Source organism: Falco cherrug, chromosome 15, assembly GCF_023634085.1.
Source record: "Falco cherrug isolate bFalChe1 chromosome 15, bFalChe1.pri, whole genome shotgun sequence".
NCBI lineage: Eukaryota > Metazoa > Chordata > Aves > Falconiformes > Falconidae > Falco > Falco cherrug.
Genome location: NC_073711.1, coordinates 9477540 through 9501432, shown reverse-complemented (window position 1 = coordinate 9501432; position 23893 = coordinate 9477540). Strand labels below are relative to the sequence as shown.

The 23893-nt window shown below is 45.8% G+C and overlaps 1 protein-coding gene across 2 annotated transcripts in view; it reads left to right on the top strand.

Moving 5' to 3' along the window:
- Nucleotides 1–23472, top strand: part of MAMLD1 (mastermind like domain containing 1) — an 83660-nt gene extending 60188 nt beyond the window's left edge. For both annotated transcript variants that reach the window (XM_055727506.1, XM_027799499.2), the window contains 3 exons: nucleotides 19287–19433; nucleotides 20921–21002; nucleotides 21247–23472. In XM_055727506.1, the coding sequence (XP_055583481.1) occupies nucleotides 19287–19433; nucleotides 20921–21002; nucleotides 21247–22265 (1248 nt within the window). In that variant the 3' untranslated portion in view covers nucleotides 22266–23472. The remainder of the gene's footprint in view (nucleotides 1–19286; nucleotides 19434–20920; nucleotides 21003–21246) is intronic.
- Nucleotides 23473–23893: the final 421 nt, after the last annotated feature.

Below are 23893 nucleotides of genomic sequence, written 5' to 3'. Positions count from 1 at the left end.
CTAATGTTACTGTGTTTCTCCCTTTCCCAGAAAGATGAGGACATACTATCCAGGGACACCAGTAGTATGTATCCCTGCCATAAACAAATCCATTTCCTTCAGTACTTAAATACTCAGGGCTTATGGAAGCTTCTCTTTGCATAATAAATGTGTTTAATATTTCCTTTACTCTGCAGCATTGTTAAGTATAAACTGTTTCTGTACTGGATTGAAGGGTAGTTTACACAGCACTTTATTTGGATAGTCTGTTTTCTTTTACCATTGCTCCGAAGGGCGTGTTTGAGCAGTGAATGAGTGTTCGTATGAGCATTATTTTTTTTGTTGTTTTGCACAACCCCCTTCTCTCCTCCTTTCCAGCTCAGTCAGCACACTTTCTGCAGCAGCATTTTAGTTCTCTACGTGGAAATGTAGCATTTAGCAGAATAGATGCATAACAAGGATGAGATACTTTTTTTCTCCTTTCCCTCTTCTCCCAAGAGATACCCTGTGACTTCCTCTATTAGTCCATTAATCGCCGTAGCTCAAAATTCAGTCTGATCAAAGGAGCAGAACGAGGTTGAAAAGTGCAGATTCTGGCAATTGACTTGACTGTTTAGATTCCCCGCTGAGCTCATTTAGAGCTGGAATTAAGCTATTCCTGCTGTATTTTTCGTCCTTGGCTCGGCAATAGTGCTGTGCCTGGTGCCGTGCCGAGGGAGTGCTGAAGGCAGCACGGCTGTTCCCACAGCCCGGACCCAGCCTGCAGCAGAGAGCAGCCTCCGGGATCTAAAGAACTGAATCTCCTTGTGCCAGGAGAGAGCTGAGTAATCTTGTCTTAGTTCGATAAGAAGGTCTGTGTTTAGATTGTGTTAGTTATTCGACTGCAGAAAAAAGCGGAGAACCTGTTAACTGAAGGTGCCAGAATAAATTTTGATGATTCTGTGGTTTTAAACCTAAGCATCAGGTTTCCATCTCTTGCAGCTCCCTTTGCCGAGGTTGGTGCGTGTCTTGTGAGTGGGAAGGAAAGAATTTTTTAAAAAATGTACACGGGAAATTTGTAAACGACGTGAAGTTTCTTGTAAAAGTTTTCTTTACGATGTAATGACTCACTTAAGGAATACAGTTGTTTGTAATGCCTATTTGTGTGCAGTTAGAAAGTGGTGCTGTTTTCTCTCATTAATAGTCTTGTTGGTTCTTGTTTGCTTAAGGCGAAAATGCGTGCTGCCCATACCTGTGGTGTTCTCTGATTTTGCAGTCCTTACACATCTTGAATTCCGATTGATGTGACTGGGAGTTACAAGTTCTCCAGGAGTAGTGTCAGACTCTTGGTGTCATTATTTGTGATTTTACAGTTCCCCAAAGTGTGCTAATATTTCTCCAACAGAGGTAGACTCATCTGATGTTTAAGTTCTTATCTCATTAAAGTGAATTACTGTTACTGAAATGTGAATGACATTCTATTATCAGAAAATATTATGTATTTAATGGTTTAAGAGTGCTTAAGGTCAGCAAGAACAGAGAAATGCTGATAACATCACCATAGACTGTGTGATGGTCCTGAAGTGTGAGTAAATCTTTAACTGAAAGAAGTTTTGCTAGACATACCGGTGTTTTCCCATAGTTTAGAACTTTGTATAAAATCCCCAACCTTTATATATGTTGCATTTTACTTAAAAGAAAATAAAAACTGACCATTTAATTGGAAATTTTTATTTTATTGAGGAAAAAAAACTGGCAGTGAGGAAATGGACAAATCCATTTTGTGCCCTGTCCAGAGTCTAAGCTTTTTCCTACATAGGTGGCATGTATCTATATGTCCATAGGTTTTAATTTTAAAAAGAACTGTGACCTTCATCAGGGACCCTATGTGGAATAAAATTAGAAGGGAACTCCTGACGTGGGTGTGCTGCTCCATTCTAGATTGGCACAATAAATAAAAGTTACTGTGCTTTAGCTTACAGAGCTTCCCTCAAATTTCATACTTTATAAAGCATTGGTCAGTACGGTGAGCTAAAATCTTGCTTTCTCTGTGCTTTCTTAGGTTTTTGTACAGTATTGAGGCTTTTCATAAGACAAAATGCTGTCTAGCTGCATTTAAAATAAACATTTTTGCCTAGTTCTGTCTTGATTAAGTTAGAAGGAGGGTACCTGCCTGCTACTTAGATTACTGTCAAACTTGACCAAAAGTAAAGTTGAATTGTACTCTGTTCTTCTAACAGAGCCTATTTTCTCCTTCTGACTGGGTACTAAAAGGCTTTTTTTTTTTACTGCTGCACTAACATTTTCCAAATAAAATGTTTTTGCCAATTTCTGAAGAAATAGCAGAATGAGTACCACCTTAGACATGCTGAAGGAGTCCTGCACCATGGATTATAAACTGAAACAGTTGGCCAGAATAAGGAATTACAGTAATCCCTGATATTAGGAACATGAAAATGAGATGACCTTCTGTATACGCCCTGTGTGAGTTTCTAACCCAGTTGGCCTATAGGCTCCCCTTTATCGCTGTTCCTCCATACCTTCACTGTGCAGAAAACAAAAGACCGGCCGTTCAGCTGGGAAACTGGAACACAGGCTTGCAAATATTACAGACTTTAAATGCATTGTATTTTTTTAACAGTAGTTCGTGATTGGAATGACAGGAAGGAAATGAGCAGAAAACATCCTATTCTATCTCTATATAAAATCTTGCTTGTGAAAGATACAGTTACCACAATAATGATCGGACACTAATTGATTCATTGTGCTGGGAGACAAGTGCTGAGCGGAGGAGCCGGCGGGGTCATTCTCTTGCTCCAACTCCACTTTGGTTGTTTGCTGAGGAAGGGCAGGAGAGGGTTATAAAGCTGCTGCCACTGCATTCAGCGCATGTTTTTCTCAGAAAAGAAGAGACACCGCCAGCCAAGATCTCTTTCCTTTGGAAATTGTAGCTGGGAAGGGCCCCTTTGGCTCAGCAGACAAAGTGGGCAGTCAGACAGCCCCTTTCCTGAATCCCAGGCAGGCACCAGACGGCTGAAGGAAGAGAGGCACCAGGCTGAATTAGATTGCCTCCTGCTTTGGACAGTAAGGCAGAGAGGCAGGCTTAATTGCTTTGCAGCTGTTCATTTTTTCCCCTTCTCCCTCCCCTGCCCTCCTCTCCCTCCTCCCAGCTGACCCCGGCGGCAGCCGCAGCTCGAGCCCCAGGGAAACCTCCCCAGCTTGGGGAGACGAATCCAGGGTGTCTGGACTGACTTTTATCAGCCTTGATACCCTTCCCTCCAGTCCAGCAGCAAACGGGAAGAGAAAGGAAAGTATTAAGGATAAAAAGGCTCTTCAGCATAACCTAGTCAGTTGTTGCTTTTTTCCTGGGTTAGTTTGTCCCCTGGGTTAGTTTGTCCCCTGGTTTCTGAACGCTCCTTGGAGGGGGGGGGGGGGGGGGGGGCTGGGACGGCTGGGATGGCGGAGGGCAGCGGCAGGCAGACCTCTCGGTGGCATCCTCTTGGGAACGGCAGCGGGGTGTCACCGCTGGCAGCTTCTGGAACCCTGTCCACATGGACAAACCATGGAGAGCGTTGGAACAAGCCCCCCCCCCCCCCCCCCCCCCCCCCCCGCGATGTGGCACTCCCGCAGCAGGGTTTAGGAGACGTTTGAGATTTCCCCTCCGGAGCTGCGATAACCATGTACAAGATCTCCCAGGCTGCTGGCTGGCAGTGTCGATGTCAGCTGGGGTTGATTTGGTGGTGCTTTCACTGGTAAAAGAACCTCGACACTGAAATGTTCTTGACCTGACTATTAAAGGAAAAGCTTTTTTAACCTTGGAGAAACTTGCAGGGGTCTCCAGCCCTCAAAAACTGGCTCAGGCCAGACTTGCAGATTTGCATGTATCTCATAATCCCAAACTGTCTGAACCTCATGTTTGTGGAAGAAACAGTTTGTTTTCTTAATTGCGCTCACTCCACTCCTGGATTTAAAAATTCTAAAAGGTGTTTCCGTGCCATAGCAATGAGGCTGCAGTCAACTGCCAGCTCACCTGCGTTGCAGAGAGGTGCTTTGCTCCCCTGCTGCTCAGCCAGCCTTCCTGGGTCTGTTCACCTCCAGCAGCAATGTCAAGCTAACCCAATTTTGCAGCTGGTATCGAATGCCAGAGGCGAACTTTGTAGATGTCTCTTTAATTCCTGCACTTGTAGAATTTAGTGTGTATTTTCCCTCCAGTTCCACTGACTCACACAGTCCTTGGGGGCGGAGGCAAGGAGAGAACAAGAAGGCTATAACCCAGGTCTAATTTACTCATCTGGTAAAGCCAGTCATCAATGAGCCTTTCCCCTCTCTGTCCACAAAGATAGTCCCTCTCGGGAGTCTGTTTGGCCTCCCAGTTATAATTATGGCGTCAGTAGTTTCATACTTGACTGTCCTCCTAGGCTGACTGCATCTCCTCTGCCGGGGTGTCGTGTCTGGGCGATAGCATTAAACCGTGCGATGCCCAGTGAGCCGACGTGCGACACAGGGCATGCAGCCCCACGTTGTTCGGCAGCGCGGGCTGTCACAGCATGCTAATCCCTTTATATGGGACATACTTGCTGCTTATTTTTTATGATATCCTTAAGAGCATAAACCAGAACTTGAGGCAGGCACCAGTGCAGGCTTTTTGCACATTTCTTTCAAGGCACAAAACCGATGGGGGTCTTTGCTCAGGGCTGCTGGAGAGCCGGAGGGTGTCGTTCCTGAAAAGGTAGCGCAGCTACCAGACGCTTTGGTGGTCAGAGGGATTTGTGCCTGTAAGAAATGGATTTAGAAATAAGGTACAGTAGCATGTAAGTGACTTAATTTTTTTCCTAATCTGTTCAACATGCAGCCTACAATAGCTCTGCAAGTTACATTTGAATTAAAACCGGCTCCGCAAGGTACAAAGGCTCTGGAGCCTCCATGAGGGACCGGAAATCCATTGTGGCATCCTGATTAGCGCTGGTGAAATCGGAAACCTTTCTCGGGGCAGATAACAATCTCGCAAATGAAAATATAACCTGTTCATCCTGAATTTTAACAAGGATGGTTACGCAACTGTGGGCCAAATCCAGGATGTGTCCTATCCGTGTGCCCCTTGGTCAGAAAGGATTTGCTGATCAGGGAGGGTGGGATTGCACCCCTGCAGTACCCTCTCCCAAGAGCACCCCTGCCTTATGCCAGGAGAGGCAGGAGGAGGGGTGCTGGGGGTGAGGCTCAGCGCAGAAATTGGGGTTCACATGTTGGGACTGACCCCTCTGAAGCTCTTGCCCTGAATTATCTTAAGACAGGGCCTCTGTTTAATGTTCTTCCCCATGCCAGTCACCACGGCCAAAGGAGGGGTGGTCTGGCTGCGGCCATCTGTGCTTTTGCAGTCCCATAATAGTCCCTTTAATTACAGGTAACAATAGGTTCTGGGTTTTTCTATGTTAATAACAAGTTCCAGGGTATAAATAACTCTGCAATTAAATCAAAACACCTAATGATTTACCATTTGACACCTATGCAGTCTGCCGGAGCCTTGGCTGTGCAAGGAATTTTTTCTACTGCCCTGAATATTTTATAATTGTTTTACAAAAAGCACATGGATGTTCCAATCATTAAGAAATGCCAACCAAGGTACATTGTGGCACCAGGGAGCAGAGAACAAATAGCTACGTCTGTGCTGAGGCCATAGAGAGCTCTCCTTTTGGAGACGCAGCCGTAGTTTGTTTGACTACTTCTGTATATTGACCCTTGTTTTTCAAGAAAAACACAAACAGTCAGGATTGCTTTATTGTGGGACCCATTAACTCCTTCAGAGATTTTGTGGTGTCTGTTGATAAGAGCAGCACACATGTGGCCATATACTGCAGGCTGAAACACCTCTGCCCGCTCTGCTGCATTTGGATGTTTGCAGGCAGATGATGCTGCAAGTCCCTTGCTTTGTGCATTTGGAAGAGCCAGTATATATGTAAAAATATGTGGAAATATTCCTGGGGACTCTAATCATGGTGGCCAAGGAGATAGGGGCTATGGGGAGAGGGGAATTCAACTCTGCTTTCAGTGGGGAGGCATGGAGTGCTGTCTCTCATTTCCGAGACTGGCTGTGATGTGTTTGATGTGGAGCCTGCGAACGGAGTTGCTTAAATATACAAGCGTGCCTAAAAATATAAAAATAAAAGCAGTGCTATTTTAAGGCTCTAGAATCAGGGATTATAAATAGCCCAACTGGTGTGTTACTCCTGGCTGGGTGTGTCGGTCCTAAAACATTACCACAACTGTCACTTCCCTTTGAAGCAGCTTGTCGGGTAATGACGGCGGCAGTGGAGCCTCCTCTGCATTTCCATGGTCCCTTGACAAGCACAGGTCAATGATAAGATGCTCTCCAGGCTGATGAGTCCATCACACAGGCCCTCCCTTTGCCGGCTCAGGCCTGTGGGCACACGCAGCGGGAAGGGTGGGTGGGCGCTGGCAGGGAGCGCTGCGGCACTGGGGTTCGGTGGTGGTGGTGGGAGGTGGCATCTGCAGGGTGAAGCTGAGCTGGCTCTACTGAGCACAAGCTGTGGAGCAGGGGCTGCCGAACCCTGGGCAAAAGGCAAAATAGCTGCGTGGTTAGGTGCTGGTTTGGGACCTGTGGGATGGGGGTTTAGTGCTCTCCGTTGTCAGCCTTCCTCTGTGACTGGCTGGGATTCATCTTCCTGCTCCCATCAGTCAGGCTCCTCCTGTGGCCAGCGGAGGAAAAGATGTTTAGAGGGTCATTTCACCTCACGCTGATGTGCACCTCCGAGATGTGATGGATGGTCAGCGGTGAGGGAAGCCTGGACAACGTGCTCAGGCTTCGCCCTTGTCTGCTGGGGGCACCTTTACTCTCCATCTTTGGCAGCAGCAGCAGCTGTGGTGATCCAACATACAAAAGTCTGTGAAGCTGAAAGTCACATAGGTACCTTAAATAGCCGACTTTTTGACTTTCTGACTCTCGGAAAGCGTTTTCATTTCTGTCTGGTTTTCCAGCGTGGTGGCTGGAAAGGAGTACCTTTGGTGGTGTTCCACTGCCTCACCGCCGCGGGCGAGCGGCTGGGGACAGGCTCTTCTCGGGCGGCTGTTTCCGAGAGGAATTCTGGCCGACTCCTGCACCAAGTAATGATATGTTTATTTGCAATATATGGAGCCAGGAGACGTCTCTGGGTGATAGGAATCTGGAGACTAGTAAACAAAAGAAGGCAAGGTTGGAACTCAAACTCTAAGAAGGCTTCTTTGGGTCTAAAGAAAACAACTATATAACCAAATAATGACGGTGTTCAAAAAGGTCTGTGGTGGTGTATCTCAGGACAAGGTGCAAATGTACCTGCCAAGGCCCTGCACTGGTAGGATGCCAAAATCTGGATTACTCTTACAGGGAGCTCTAAGCAGCCTGTACCCAGAAGGCGAAGAAAAGGGAGCTTGTTGGCCTCTCCTTCTTTTCATAATAGATAGGAATAGCCCAGGAGTCTCCTCTGCTGTACCTGAGTCTTCCCCAGAAAGGGGAAGCTTATTTCATGATCTTTCAGTGGAGGAAAACTTGCAAATAGCTTGTGTCTAGCATCAGTAAAAGAAGTAAAACACCATGATGTCTGGAGGTTTCCGAGAGTTCATGCGGAATTCTTTCTCCATAGCCTGCTTGTAACACAGAGGAGCCGTGTCCTGATGGGATGCTCCCCTAGCGCAGAACAAGCCACTTTTATGGTGATAGAGAAAATGATTTCCATCAAGAAATGAATGGGGATGACAGCAGTGACAAATAAAGATCTTACGGGTTTAAAACCGATAAGCTGACAGCTCCATTTTCAAACCTGGATGACTTAAACTAACCACCTAGAAACAGTATTTTGGCAATTGGGGAGCTTCTGGGGGCAGGGGTTCCTGGGCATGGCTATGCAAAGTTACAGTAAGTGCCAGGTCAAAAATTAAAGCTTTTGTCTGAAGTTGTAACTTGGATCTGAAAACGGGGACTGCTTCTATTGCTTACTGTGGTCAGAGCTGCTCCTAGAGGGCAACAGAAGGACTGATTTAATGCTCCATGTCCTTTTTCTTTTACACTGAACTCTTAATTACGCCTGCATTTCACTGCAGATTAGCAGGGAGTGCGGAGCCGAGCCCAGGACCCCTGGGGTGCAGCGAGTGCCCGCGTCCCCTCTGCCCTGGCCCTGGGCTGCATTCGAAGACGCGGTCTGTGCCCTGCGAGGGTGCCTGTGTGTACGTACGCTCTCCCTCTTGTCTTTCTCTCTCATGGCATGAAGAAGCTCAGTTTGCTTTGTATTCCTGCCCCCCCCCCCCCCCTTTTTTTCTATAATCATTGCAAAACAGGAACAAATGAGTGTGTCACTTTAAACCATGAAACCACTTAGTCGGTAAAGACAGATTTGGCGTCTTTGTGCTGGCAGCGACAGGCCAGCCCTGCTCCATAGTGATCCCACTGTTCTCCCTCTGCCCCGCACCCCCCACTCCCCACCCCCTCTGAGGTTTGCTCCGTGTTTGCCTGCCTCTGTTTTTGTGGTTGGTAACCAGCAAAAGAATGGAATGGATTTAATGATTTGTTGGCTGCAGTGCCAGCATGATTAAGTCAATAAAGCTTCAAGCTGAAAACAGTGTAGTTACAGTATATGGCTTTAACCTTGTTAATGCATGTTTATGTCCCCCTGCCCACTGTATAGCTGTATGTTGCATAAAGAAGATCTGACCAATCTTTAACCCATTAAATAATTCATAAAGTGAGAGCAGACATCAGCTACTTGCGGAGCGGATCAGTAACCATGGGGTCAGCAATAACTTTGGCTCCCTGGACCATATCCAGCATGTTTAAACTCCGGTGATGTCACCAGGCAAGCTTCTAACCTTAATCATTTGGATGGGTACAAAGGGAAGTTAACTGTTGACATGCAGTGTCTCCGCAGAAGAAACACTTGTGAGTGCTCTGTCACATCTCTGCCTCACAGGGAACATGAGCTGGTTCCAGCCCCCTTGCTTCTTTTATATGCTTCCCTCTTTCCTTACGGCAGGAGCGTGGCTGGCCAAATGTTCAAAGGCACGTTTCCTAGACTCCTATTATCTTAAGTGACAGAGGCAACAAAATCCCACAGAATTTGAGGGAAACATTGGCTGACTTGAGAAGATAATATTTGGAGGTGCTTGGATGGGGTTTTTTCATTGTGGATAAATTTTGAATGAAAAGTATCTCCTTTTGTGTGAATGACAGGGAAGGACATATCATAGGGATGGAAGGGGGCAGAAGCCAGGGATTCAGGAGAGGGTGCGGAGTGAAGCAGGACTGTTCTCACTGCAGTAAAAGCTCTCACAATAAAATACCAAGCACGACTTGCAGGGAAATCCTAGGATTCTCACCCACAACTGCCTCAGCCAGCCTCTTCTTTACGTACCAGTCAAAACACAGAGCTGACTTCTAGCATGCAGCCCTCTTGACACAGCTCCCAGCTGGGTGCCGGGGGATTCTCCAGATGCAGCAATGTCCGTAGTTGTTGCAGCGGCTTCCCTTGCTGGCATGCAAGGGGCGAGTCATGGGATCCCGGGGCGTGTGGCCGGGACATGCTGCGCTCCGCTGGTCTGTGCAGCCAGGTTAGAGGCCCTAGGGGACCATTACAACTTGGTGTAGTTTAGTGCTGTTCTAAGATGCAACCAGCTGTGGCCGGACTCAGAGGAGAGGTGCAGAGAGGAGGCCAAGACAAAACCTCGTATGCCACGTGAAGCAGAAAAAGCCCTTCCACCTCTTGCCGGTGAGCAGCACGGAGCGCAGGTCTGCTGCAGGTCTTTGGGGTCATAACCCAAGGGCACGGGAGAGGCACCATTTCAGGAGGCTGGAGTTGTAACCCACATGCTGCCCTGGGAACTGACCCTGATCCTCCTATTCAGAGAGTAATTTAATTCCTTTTTGGGGGGAAACTGAGACAGAGGGAGAAATGAAGTGGCTTGTCCATAGTCCCGTGGAGAAACTATGTATGATGGAACTGGAAACCGACCCCGGCTGTATGAGCCCAAGTCCATATGGCCAGCTTTTATCCTGTGACTCAGTCATGGAACAAACTCACCGTTCAAGATCATCTCCTTTAGAGGTGGCTTGGGAGTTCACCTTTGACGATCCCATTTTCTGCGTCTCCTTCTGACAAATTGCGTGCTCACAGGCTCGTGAGCTAACCGTCCGCTGCGTATCCAAAAGGACTCTTGCTTGTGCAAGTAAACTCGTGGGAGGCTTGTGTGCCGATCTGCACGGCGTCCAGCCAGGTGTGTTCGCAAGCAGGGCTCCGTGATGTGCAGTCTTCATGTCTAGGACTACTGCGGCTATTAGAGGCACTCAGATAAAAACTCTCACGTGTTTTTGTGAGCCAGATGGCTGCATACAGCAGAGCATATATCAGAATCCACTACATCAGCCCAGTAGTTAATATTCCAAGTGCCAAAAGATATACACCTTGAGTTGGAGATTAGAGCCAGGACCTTCAGTCTGCTGTTGCCAGCATCTGCAGCCAGAGACCGGGGGGCAGACTGACCCCCAGAGCCAGTGTTGATTATTCTCAATCACTCAGTTATTCCCTGTTGCTTTATGGGTGTGCTAACGAAGACTCAAATTAATTTACCCTGTGTTTTTTGGAGGGTTTTTTTGTTGGTTTCATTTGGTTTTGCTGTAATGCATAGAAGCAGTCTTTGCTTCAGAGAAGATGCTCCAGAATTTATGGATTTATGGCAAGTCAAATCTGATCTGAGTAGAAAGTCCATGTTCCGTTTTCTTTGTTTTTAGCTTGGAACATTGTGTGATGCGGCTGAAAATCTTCCCTTACCGGTCTGTTGATTTCGATGAATGAACCCACATATACCTAGTGATGTTTTATTATCACTCACCCACCATAGGGTATATAGCAGCTGGTAATTTTTGTGCATTGACTGCAATTTTTTTTCTGCCTGATGGAAAACAGAGTCGCTCCAAGCATATGCTAATGCTTAATGGGGGGGTCCCAACTTCTGACCCACAGCTAATATCCTGCAAGTCACTTGAAGCTACCAAGGATTCTTGAGCTGGTGTTCAAAATGCCTATGTTATCAGCAAATAAACACCATTAATTGCTTCTAATATGTCATGATGTGGTTAAATGACAAGATCCTTATTAATTTGCATGTATATCAGCCTTTTCAGTGTGTGTGAGGGGGAGTATGAAGTGGTAAAATTATTTAAAATTAGTGGGGAATATTTACAGGAAGGCATAAAGAACTGTCAGTTGAGGAAAGCAGCATTTTATGTTCTTGTCCCGGATGACCTTGCTCCAAGGACAAACCAGAGCTTGATGAAATGAAGCTGCAGATGGCTAGTGATCTCAACTCTGTAATAATGAAATGACACAAGAAAAAAATGAGACATCTACAGTTTGTAAATACAATCTGAATGGAAGGGGAGAAAAGGAATTTTTAAGGGAGATTGAGTTGACTTGGTTACAGCAGTTCAGCTTCGGGTGTTTTAATAATAATTTCCATTTTAAAAAATAATGGAATTGCTCCTTGTTCCCCATACTCAAGGTCACCTTAATACATTTTTCTTTTTTAACATGTCAATACCTTGGTTTTAAAAATTTGATCATGAGGACTACCTAGTCACAGCCTTCTTTGTATCCATTATTTTAGCATGTTATTTATCACTGCATTTGGTTTTGTAAGTTGTGGTGCTGACTTCTGGCACCTGATCGGTAGATGATCTGACACAACCATTTTAGGTGTTTGAATAGTTTCATCTGTTAGGAAAGAGTCAGCTTGTGAGAGGTTTACTACTGAAAAAGTGATGTGATACTTTGCGCCAGACCATGCTTTGTTTATGCACGTACATGAGAAATCAGGAGTATATACTGTTGGGTTTTGCATGTGGGCAGGTTTTCATGCAAAGGGCTTCTCTGAAGCACTCAGGCAGCCAACTGCTATTGAAAGTTAACGAGACTCAGACATCTGCCTCTGCAAATTGAACCTTTGCATGAAAATGAAAAAGAAATTAATGGAAACATTAACTTAGAGAAATATAGGGATTCACAAATCTCTGTGATCCAGACCACTTCACTGTAATTTGCAGAGCTTTTCAGAAATGGGCAGGTAGAAAACTGTTTTCTCCCATTAGCTCAAGATTCCCTGACTTTCACTTTATTAGAGTGAAATCTTCCCCCCCCCCCCCCTTTTTTATCAGATCTTTTCTGCTCTCAATACATAAATTCACCAGCCAGTTCTCTGTAGCAGCTTCTGTGGGTCTTGAGCTAACCCCGCTCCTTTTGAATCTCATCGACACCTCTGAGAGCATGCCTTGACATAACACAAGGATTACTTGAGTCAAACCACTTTATAGATACAAGATGTTGTAGTTTGTCATCATAGCTAGCGCAACCTTGTAGAGACAGGCAGAAGGACTACCAGCCGAAATTGGGTGAGATAAATACAGTTTTAGATTATCTCATTGAATTTATAGGCAAGCTGCCCTCCATGGGAGCGAGAGCATGGTGTCACGGGTTGGAGAATCATGATAGCTGTACAAGCCAAATATAAATATTTTGTTCTTTGCAGAGAATTCAATTTTAGATCTTGACTGTATGTTATGTAGACAGGTATAAAACACCCATCTCTGCATTTTGGGGTGTATACACATAAAAACAATAACAGATGCAGTTTATATTAAAAGCATGGTGGTTCAAAAACTGGTGGGAATGAGTCCAGCCCTAAAGCGTTGCTCTCAGGTGGAAGAAAAGTGTGTTACCACCACAGGTACCCAGGTCCCATTGCCATCAGGAGTCTGGCAGAGCCTCCGTGAGTCTCCAGTTACCCTGAAAGCTTTGCCTTTCACTCAGGATGGTGGAGCAAAGCTGTTCTCTGGGCTGCCTTCACCCACGGCCTGGGAGTTCACCTGGGCCAAAGGATGCATTTGCAGGGGAGCTGCTGTTGCTGGAGTCTTGACTGTGCCTCCTTACAAGCAGTGCAGTCCCATGGAGAGTTGCGTGTGTCTGTGATACACCAGCTCTCCCATTCACGTTGTGCCTCAGGCTCTTGGCTGCTCCCAGAGCTATTGCCCATGTTCTCCCTAACAACATGGTGCTGGTAACAGCATCACAGTTTGATTTCAACTTGCCTGCTAAAGGACGTATTTCCATGTAAAAGAAAAATCGCTGTTGCAGTAGTTCACTCTGGATTTTCTGTCCTTCCGTTGCTCTGATTGCTGCTGCTCTTCAATGGCATGTTTTGATGGATGAAACCAGCTCTGAAAATATGGGTAGTCTTTGCACAAAAGCTTTAACTAATTTAATTATTTTTTTTTAAGAGGGGAAGTGGACTCACTTTCCATCTTATTAAAATTCTGCGTGCATTTTTAAAAGCACTTTGGATACTTTGATAGGATTTTGTTCTGTTTTGAACAGCAGGCAGTACAAGAGCAGCTATAGGGAAATTAGCGTTTCATCTGCTTTGCTTGAAGGGAGGAGATTCTAATACTATTGCTAGCCAGGTGTGGTGATCTTGTCATTACTCCTAGCAAAGAAGGAGAACTACCTTTGAAGGAAGCTGTACATGCTCATGCCGTATGAAAAGGAAGAAAAACTTAAAAGAACTTTTTTTTTTAAAACAAAACCTTATACCCATGGATCACTAACAGTCTTCAAAGAAAGCCTTTTCCTGACTGACAGCCTCCAAGATAAGCTCAGAAACTTGAGTCTGGTATTATTTTACATGCTTGTATATCACATAAATGGGTGAAAGATGGGTAAAAACAAGATCAACAGAGCTGCACAGTTTGTGTTACCAATGTTCATACATTGTGTTAAAACAAACATGCAAACAAACAAAAGCTTTGGAGCGTTTCTGAACTGAAAGGCTGTTTTATCTTGAAGAGCATCTCTGAACTGGGAGCAGAATAGAGGAGATAAAAAAGACAGAAAACTTCCAAAGAGCAAATGGAGAGTTCTGTTAAAGGCAAGAAGCAGAGGCAAGAAGCATATCTAACCCCTGACTTCTACACGAAGGAAATGATCATGGCATCTCACAGCCATCACACTGTTCTGTGGGCTGACACAGTCATTCTGCCAAACCCTGACCCTGGAGTTAGTTTGTTTTGTTTGTATGCATTGGCCAAGCAGATTCCCCATCTTAGTATCTACTTGGACTAACAGCTGTGGAGGCAATGATCCTCCTTTGTAAAGGTGGCATCGAGGTTTTCTATGGGACCACACAAGGTTACTAGACACTGGGAGTCTTATACGTGGCTTCTCCATAGGCCTAAACATGGCACTCTTACAACCAGGAAACTCTTTGTGTGAGGTCACTTTAATACTCTTAGTGTTTTAATTGCTTAGTTTGCGGTATTTGTAGAGTCGTCATGCCTAGCAGGCTTTGTCTTGGACTTCAGAGCAAAGTGCTGAAGGAGAGGCAGCGCACCTACGAGAGAGGAGACGATGCACTGGCAGGCGGGAGCTCAGGGAAACGCAGAGGCATTAGTTTGAAACTAGTATTTGCATTTCCTCAGCAGAACTTCCCATACATTACAGATGTTCTTAAAATACAGAACAAAAGCTGGTTCATGAAACTTCACCCCACCCCTAGAGAACAGCTGTCCCCGCAGTGAATAGGGATGCCCCTAGGGTCCGCGGCCGAGTAGCCAGGGCATCGGCCGGTCGGTGGCACAGGCTCTGCTCCAGTCCTGTAGCCATGGTGTCCCTTTCTGGTTTGGTGTGGCTTTTGGGGGTTTTGTTTGGTTGTTGGGGTTTTTTTTACTGTGTGAGGTCTTGGTTAATTCTTCAAGTTATCTTTGGTTACAAAAAACAAATGGTGGAAAAAGCGGTTTGTCCCTTTCTCGTATTTACAGCAAACATCCACCCTGGGCCACCCGTTCCCTTAGGTCCTCTCCTTTTTGCTGGGGTGCTGTGGCTCGTCTCAACAGCCCTTCTGTTTTAAGCTCTGTAATTACTGGATTCAGCTGGATACCCCATTGCAAGTGGAGGGAGTGTTTCTGAAATCAGCAGTGTCTTTTGAAATGGAATAAACTTTTTAAATGCAGATACTATATGCGTTTTTAATTAGACACGTTTCCGTTTTTCCACTGCTGCTAACGCTTTCGGTTAGGAAGTGCAGTTCTTCCCCGACTCTGTAAATATCTACCAAAATTTGCAAAGCTGCCTGTCTCTCTCTCAGTAACCTTGCTGTGACCTGGTTATCTGCTAGAACCACAAAGAATTCAGTCTCTAATTAGTCCATCTGTTAACTATTGAAATTCATGGCTTAGTTTTATTGTCTGGGTCTGTAACATAATGCTGAATGGTCTCACCTGGCAGCTTATTTCTTATAAAGCAAATGTGCCTTTCCAAGAGCCATTTTGGTGCAGATAACTGTCTTTTCATCATTGGACAAATGACTCTGTCTAGCAGCCTGCAGTCCCCTTCATGCCCTCACTGAAATAAATTGTACGTCTCCAATAGCTTTGGGCTTAAGTCAATACAATTTAACATGTACATTTCTTTGTTATACTCTTTGGAGTTACACCGTAAGAGCAGATGGGAAAGTTTAATAATGATAAATGAGTTTAGTGTTTTTGCATAGTCCTAAAAAACAATGAATGCTCTTTATTAAAGATTAGAGGGATTTTTACATATTTGCCAAAAAGCGATTAAAGCTCTAGCTCAGATCCTCAGAAAGTCTTGCTTTTAAATTCTTTTTGGACTGTTTGTTAATGAGGATTCAGAGGAATTAGGGGCCATAAATTTCTTCATTCTCACTTAAGTGAAGCCATAGTGATTACTGGATATATAACTAAGTGCCGAGGACTGGAGTTTATCAACGGTGTTCACACAAAACAATTCATCTCCACACTTATTTACTGCAGTCGTGCAGCTTGTACGTAATCAGATGATGGGGCTGCGCAGGTCGAGCTCATCAGTGGATTTTTAGAAGGATGTAGATTCATAAATATACATGGTAGCTCCCAGAAGGGCTGTTCGTACACTTTCCATTAAGTGGTTGCCCAAATGTTTTGTTGGACCAGACCCACGCTCACCACAGCCAGGCACAGTAATCTGCAGATGCATTTGCCCAGCCTGAACAGCTCACCATTGTGCACCGGCTGGGCGGCTGGGAGGGACTGGTTTCGCTGCGCTGTGCAACCGCTTTCACAGTTACAGTCAGGGGTGAAATACTGACACAAGCAGTAAGAATTCCTGCAAACCCGGAACCTGATTCTTTTCTCCTTGCTCTTGAAACTAGTGCATGAGATGCTAAGTCAAAACACTGAAGTTACCCAAAGCGCCTTTTTGAACAGAAATTGCTACATTGGAAAGCTCGGGGAGAGCTGCAGGAGCTCAGGGCCTGCTGCGCGATGGTTTGCTTTAGCAACAGAAAAATGCTCTCCAGTTCCAGGTCTGCGTGGCATGCCGTTGGGTTAGGGATTCTGCCCATTTGATGTTTTAACATGAGGTTTTGGAGGGAAAAAATGTCAAAACCCCCTGATACTTACATGCAAACATATATTTTTAAAGAGGAAGAGTAAGAATCTGCCATAGCCATCTGTAGCCTCCAGTGGGCTTACAGCTGGTTCAGCCACATGGCCCTTTGGGTGTGAACACCCGCTTCCATCCTTCCCAACTTCGACACTAGAATCCTCCTCTCCTTGCTGTCTTCCTGGATTTTAAAATGGGATAATCCAAACTATAGACAAATTAAGATTATGGCTTGTTTGGCTTCGCCCTACTATGGGAAGGAAAGTGATTTTTCTTGGGAAGTGATGAAAAGGAAAAATGTTTGAAGTTCATTAACCTTTGGTACAGATAGCAGTGTCCTTTAGACTACACCAGAGCTATTCTTAGTCATGACGTTTAAGAGGTTATTTTTTATTGTAAGAGAATACAGTAGTTCCCACTAGTGGTGAAAAGAGAGAACTTTTTCCTTTTTTGTGTTTGTTTGGTTTTTTTTGTTTTGTTTTTTGGCTATAACCTAACTGTGAACTGTAGAAGGCAAGATTTTGAATTCATTCCTTGTCTTCCCATCTATGCTGTTTTGTCCTAATTTCCCCAAAAGCAAAATTTATATCTATAGATTGTTTCTTTAGTGGCTAATTAAGTGTTATACAACTTCGCTCTGAAAAACTCAGCAACCCATTCTGTCTATTTGCAAATGAACTTTGCTGATTGTCATTATTGCTATAGGGTGCCTGCAGAAAATCCCATATAATTAAGCTGTTGTACTGCCACAGCACAAGAGCCGCAATTGGTAATGTGATTTACACTTCTTTACCATTAATAATATGGAAAAATCAACGTTATTTTCTTGATGATGTTTGGGAGAAATTAGAATGAGGTGGACATGATTAGGAAAAGAGACTTTAATGTTATGACTTGTTAATGCAATAGCCCTGAGCAAGACATCAGAATGATTGTCCTTGCACTAAACTCATTTGCTTCAGTAAGCACAGACCCTCTCTGCACGCAACAAGACAAGTTTGGAGGAAATTGGATAGATGGCAGGGATTTTGGTGGTATGAACATTTCAGTGTCTTTTCTTGTGCAGGGTACACAAACCGAATCCCTCCACTTTCAAATATTCCCCTAGAGGCAATCTGCATTATTCAAAGCTTAACTATGGCTGCAGAATCCTGTCTGACATGAAAGCAGAGTGCTAGCTTTACATGAACTTCCATATTTACATCTGTAGTAAATCATACTTACTTTATTCCTCCCCTTCCTCTTTTTCTGTGGGAGAGGTGGAGTAAAATGGGGAGGAGGGAAGGGGGAGGAGGAGAGATGTCCAGCAGAATTGTAAGCAAAGCACCAGTAATAAAGTCTAGTCTTATGAGACTGCCCATGAATAGGAATGATAATGAGAGCAGTGATGAGCTGCAGGTTTGTGTCTTTTAGTAAATTATCTAGCAGGCATTTACATTTCATCAATTGTGGTTTTGCATAATAGACCGAAGTGCTACAACAAAAGGAGGCACCATAAAAATGACTAATTTCAGTGACCTTCTTGGTAATTGCTCTTACAAAGCATATCTTGGAAGGCGTTGGGTGATTCCTCATGGTGAAGCTGCTGTGGAAAGGCCCCCCAGGCCCGAGAAGTTTGCCTGGTGACAAATGCCTCCCAAGGCTTTCTTCTGGCCACTCTGAAACATGGCTCGTATCCTGTTTTCTCCATCTGAGCATGCTTCTAATTGTCAGATGTCAAAAGGGAACAACCATTTTCTTCTTGCTTATCTCCTGATAACATTGATTCTCAAACAAAGGATGTGGGCTTCCATTCTGAAAACAAAGGAAACATGGCCCAGTTAAGGATGCTGGATATAATATACATACTTCTCCCTGCCAATAATAACAAAACATCATAAATAACGTAGAAGCTGGATGTGAAAATGGAGAATGGGGAATACACTGGTACTGCTGTTCCTGGGTACAGCACTTACAGAATCTTGTCCTCAGTGAGGCCCTGACTTCTTCCTTTGTTTTCCTCTTGTATTTCCCTGACCACCTGCCAGCTCCTAAAATGTTTAGACTTCAATATTTTTTAAATTCTTTTTCCCTTTTGGGCTGTGTCTTCATCGTGTTCTTGTGAATTTTTTCCCCCTCTTCTCCACACAATGCCCTTTCGTTGGAGGCAAGTGCTCAGCTGGTGAAGCTCAACTCAGATCTTTCCTTGAGGCCAGTTTACACCGGCCAGGAATCAGGCCCACTGCATTACTGATTTGTGCCTGGCCATGACCTGACCCTGCATTTTTCCATGTTCTCCTCTCCTTTCACAATTAGCTCTCTTCATTGGTCTGATCATGGAACCCACAAGCACCACTTTGGTCCCATGCCCACATCTTCCTCATCTTTCGGGGTCCCTGGTTTGATGGCACCTTTTCCCCTCCTCTGCTTTTAGTTTGCTGTTTTCCTTTCCTGTAGGCTTCTCCTTTACATTCAGTTGCCAAATCCTACCCTGATGCAACTTTTCTTTCCTTATGTCTTTCAGTGTAACAGTTGGGGAACTGGTGGGAAATGTGATGCTTTACTCACATCCCTTCTGCCAGCCAGGCAGCCATGTGACTCCAGTAATGGTAGTGAATCAGTCCCATAGCCTTGGGCTAGTCACAAAGAATTTTGGATTAACGTTTTGTTTCTCTCACTTCTTGTGCCGATACTCAGAAATCTGAGCAGTCCCCTGCCCCTCACTGTCCTCCCCGTGACATGCGGGTCCATGTGAATCCACAAGGTGTTTTGGCCCTGGAACAGCCAAAGACTGGAGAGAGGGCATCAACAGAGAGGATAAGGGTTTCTGTTGTTATCTCCCTGATAAGATTATTTTTCTTTTTTCATCTTTCTTGGCAGGATCAAAATCCTGGAATTGTTGCCAGACTTCAGGAGCCGGGCTCCATCCCAAGCGGAGGCTCTGTGCCTGCACCAGCCACGGTGAATGGGTACACAATGAGGAACCATTTACTGAAGCAGCAAATAATGAAACGACAGCTGATGCAGGTATGATGCCCAGTGCTTCTGTGGGTTGATGTGCTGTCCACCTCACTGGGAAGGACAGGACTAACTGGAATGGAGAAATCACCAGTCAGCAAACACTAAGGAGTAGTGCTGGAATTGCTGGGTTGAGTCAGACTAGGGCTGTGGTGAATCCAGGATGTCATGCCCAGGAGAGGCCAAGGCCTAGTGCTGCTCAACAAGTCTGAGTGCAGATCTGCCCACTCATGTGCAAGGAAAGGATTCAGTCACCTCCGTATCATTGCCGTCATCCTTGGTCAGTCACAGGATTGGGAGGGAAGATGCAGAGAAGGGAGGCTTGGAGAGTGATTCAGCCCCAGGAGAGATGTTCTCCATGCTTGCCTTTCTTTCTGGTTCCCTGGGGATTCACCACAGCAGATATTAGACTCCAGTTTGTCCTGGACTTGGCTGGTCTCTAGCAACAGAAGTCCCTGTATGAGGTTTGTGATATGCTGCTTGAAGGAGCAGGGATGGGGCGATCCAACAGATCCAGAGTTGGATGAGGCAGTGCTGAACATGTGCCTCTGACTTTCTGAGTGTGCTGCTGGATTTGGGTCAAGGAGGCTCATTTCCTTGGATGGGAAATGAGACAAGAAGTAGCTCAGTAAAATCCTCGACAAAGTACTGTCATGCTCATTGATCAAACTCCCTTTCAAAACTGACTCTACCTCCTTGTCATCAGTTGGCTTCAAGCTTAACTGTGCTGCTCCAACACAGCGGGAGTCAGGCCTCAGCTTCCACCATCCACGGGGAGTTCCCCTGGTCACGGCTGCTGTCCACAGCAGGGATGCGAGTGCGGTGGGAGGTTCTGGGGTTAAATGGTGGGAGATGTAAATCAGGTCACTTGGAAAAAGTCAGCAATGCCTTGCACAGGGAGCCCTGCTAAGGATGCCCGGCTTCCAGTGGCTTGCTGCTATGTTGGAGTTAGAAGTGTCAACCAGTGCAAAAGGTGATGGTGCACATGAGCAGAGCCATCCTCCAGACAGGGTCACGGCCACCAGCAGTCTCCTGTTTGTCAATGTGCCCCTGCAATGCTGCCACAGCTTCTGTTCACCAATAGGCTCTTGGACGTCTTGTGTTCCCGGAGCTGGTACTTCAGAGAACACGTCCAAATAGTGAGCACAAGAGGTGCTGGGGAGACACCAGGATTCCTGCAGCCTCCAGCTGTGCTGCACTTGACTTATAAGCTGGTGAACTGGAGGGTCTCCATGTTCATCCAGTTCCCCTTGGGCTGGCACAGTGTCTGCTGAAGGCTGCGCTTCCCAGGTTTGTCAGGACACCTTTGCAAGAAGGGGCATGTGAGCAATTAAGATCCGGTCTGAAATGAACTGTCTGGGCTGAGTTTCATCAGAGGGGTGTGTGTGTGTGCAGGGGAGGTTGTTAATGATGACAGTGGCCACGCTTCAGGTGTATGCTGCTATTCTTGCTTGACAAGAGACTGCAACTTTACTATTATGCCCCTTGTTTTCCAGGAAAAGCAGAGACAAAACATGCTGGGAGTAACATCTGAGCAGAGGAGTTTGTTTGCGGCTCAGCAGATAAATCAGTTTCAAGGTAAGGAGGGAAATGGTGTGTTATGAAAAGCCTCGAGGAGCCAGGGCCTGGGGTCTAATTAAATACAGGGCGCTAAATGATTCTCAGCCCTGAAATAAAAGCGTTTCACGTTTCATCACATACCCTGACACAGGGGAGAGGCCTATGTAACGAAAGGGAAAGATGGAGCAGCAGCCTTTCAGGGCTCTGCCGTGTTTCGAGGGTGAACACGTGCTCCCCAGCTAACGTGTCTCTCTGTACGCAGCCGTGCAGCAGCCCATCCCCACCGACTGCAGCCAGGTGATGCCGGCTCCTCCGCCCAACCACCGCATGCTGCCGTCTAACCCAGCCATGCTCCAGAGCTCCTTGGGCTCTGGCATGGCCCCAGCCACCGCCAGCCAGAGCAGCGGGACGATGGTGATGATCCCGCACAACCCTGGCAAGCAGCAGGGGATTTTTCCGCCTAATTCTGATTTTAACATCCCACTGCGGCCAAGCCAGAACTCACTGGGCATGAACTCGGGGTGCCAAACAGTACACAGCCACTCCGCTGTGCGTCCAGGAATGCCGATGGCAGGCTTCAGTTCTGGATCCTTAGCAAATCACTCTGCGACTCAGCAACACTTGAGGCAGCCGAGCATGCCAAGAATCCCTAACGTCTACCCCAACTCCTCTGCCCAGATGTGGACGCCAACCACTGTGCCAAGAATGCCAAATCAAAGCCAAATGGATACCAGCATGCAGCAGTTCTCCGGTAACGCTCTCTTCTCCAAACAGAACGTGAGAGCGAGTGCACCGGCTCAGCAGTTCTCCCAGCAGGCTGTAGTGCCGCCTAACCAGATCGCTCCCGGCGTCCAGGTCAGACAGATGCAAAAACTGAGCATGGGCCAGGCTGGCCAGGGCTTGAGCTCAATGAGTAATCAGAACTTGAGACACAATTTAACCAGAGGACCGTTGCCAGCTATGAATGTTATGAAATCAGTGCCACAAGGAGTATCCAGTTTTAACCAGCTCAATCCTGCCTCGGGCCTTGGCCCGCCAAGCTACCCTTCCACAGGCCAGCCGCCCGACGCCTTCAGCAGGATGAGCGCCGCCGCCGAGCTGCCGCAGTATGACTTTGTGTCCCAGCACAGCAACTCCATCATGCCCGCCAACTGCAGCGACACTGACTTCCTCGACTCCCTCATGAAGAACAGCAGCAGCAACGACGAAGAGTGGTTGAACAATCTGACAATGATAGACGACATTTTGGGACAGCACGCGCAAAGCTCCGGACATGTTTAGCCGGGAGAGAAGCAGTCTCATTGTAAATAACATACGTATGGCTTTTGAACGTAACAGACAACCCGTGAAAGCCGCCGCCTCTTTCAATACGGAATGAGTAGACTCAGCCAATTCTTTGCCTGCATCAAAGTTTAATATTGGCAGTTTTTCAGATGACTGTATATATTTGAATATTTTGTAAATTATGTTTTCCTAAACCTTAAATGTAGAAGTATTTATACTTCTTTGCTGGACTGTTTGTAAATAAATCTATGGCATAACTTTTGGTTTTATTATAGGGATTTCATTATACCTTGTTATAAATATGCAAGTAATATTGTTAGTTTCAGTAATACTGTGTATTACAGCATAAAATACTTATGTTTTTGACATAACTTAACACATGAACTAGGGGTGTCGTTGCAACCAGACTAAGCAGAAATCAAATGTGGCATCTGTTCTCCCATACCAAGAGGACAGATTGAAAAGTTGAATTTTAAAAAAAATAAAATCCATAAAAGGAGCTGCTGATTCCCTGGTAGCTCAGTCTTGCAGCCCAATTTCGATATGTAGGTCCCATCCGGGCTCCCAGTGCGTTCAGGGATCTGCCCGCAGAGATCCATTTGCAAGATCCCGGGCACATTCTCAACCCGATACACTCCAGTAGGTCGATTCGACACTGACAAGGCGCCGTCCCGCCCGCTGTCCTGCGGTGAGTGCGTGCCTGTGGTGTCCCAGCCGCTGCCCGGCGTGTGTGTGCCTGGGCACAGCCGGCCACGCGGTGCTGCCCGCAGGGGGTGACCCGGAGGGCTGGCGCTGGGCGGGCACTGCCAGGCATCCCTGGTGACTGTCCCCTTCAGCCGACAGGTAGCTCTGGTTTGCGCACCTCTGCCATGTATATTTGTAGTGTACAGGTGATTTGTTCCTGGTTTTAAGGCTTTTCATAATTTCTGTTTTAATGTGAGACTTTTTTTCAGGGGAAAAGTCTATAAACATTAATAGTTAATTTTTGATGTTTTCCTGTCAGCTATTGTCCTATGTATATTTAAGAGTCTGTTTATAAAAGATTCACTGTACTGTAAACTTCTTAAAATGTTCATACTTTGTGTAATCATATTTTAATAGTCACATCATACTTCGCAATACATTTGTAATATAACGTCAGCTTCAAGCACAGAATGTTTTTTTCTTCATACCATAATAAACTGCCAGGGGAAAATTGCATATACTTTATGTGCTCATTTCTCAGCTACAACATTTCATACCTGCAGATATTTGAATTAATTTGATTTGTCCAGGATGCTACAATGTCGATCTAATAACATGTACAAATGCCTGTGTGCTGTTAGCAGGAGAAATGGGCTAGATGAAGAATGGAAGCAGGCTTTAATTTTATTTTAAGATGGGATTTCTTAGGCTCACTCTCCTTTTCCAGTGTAATTGTAGGAGAACATGAAATTAATCTCTGTCGGGGGGGGGGAGTGTTGTTGCATGGCACGTTAGTTTTTTTAGTGACAGTTCTTGTTTCTAAATGCCTGTATCAGTTGGCCCATCAGAAAATAAAGCGGTGCCCAGCATGAGGCAGCAAGGAGGGCTGGGGGGCCACGGCACAGTCCCACCTTGCCCATTGAGTGGTGCCCAGGAGGGCA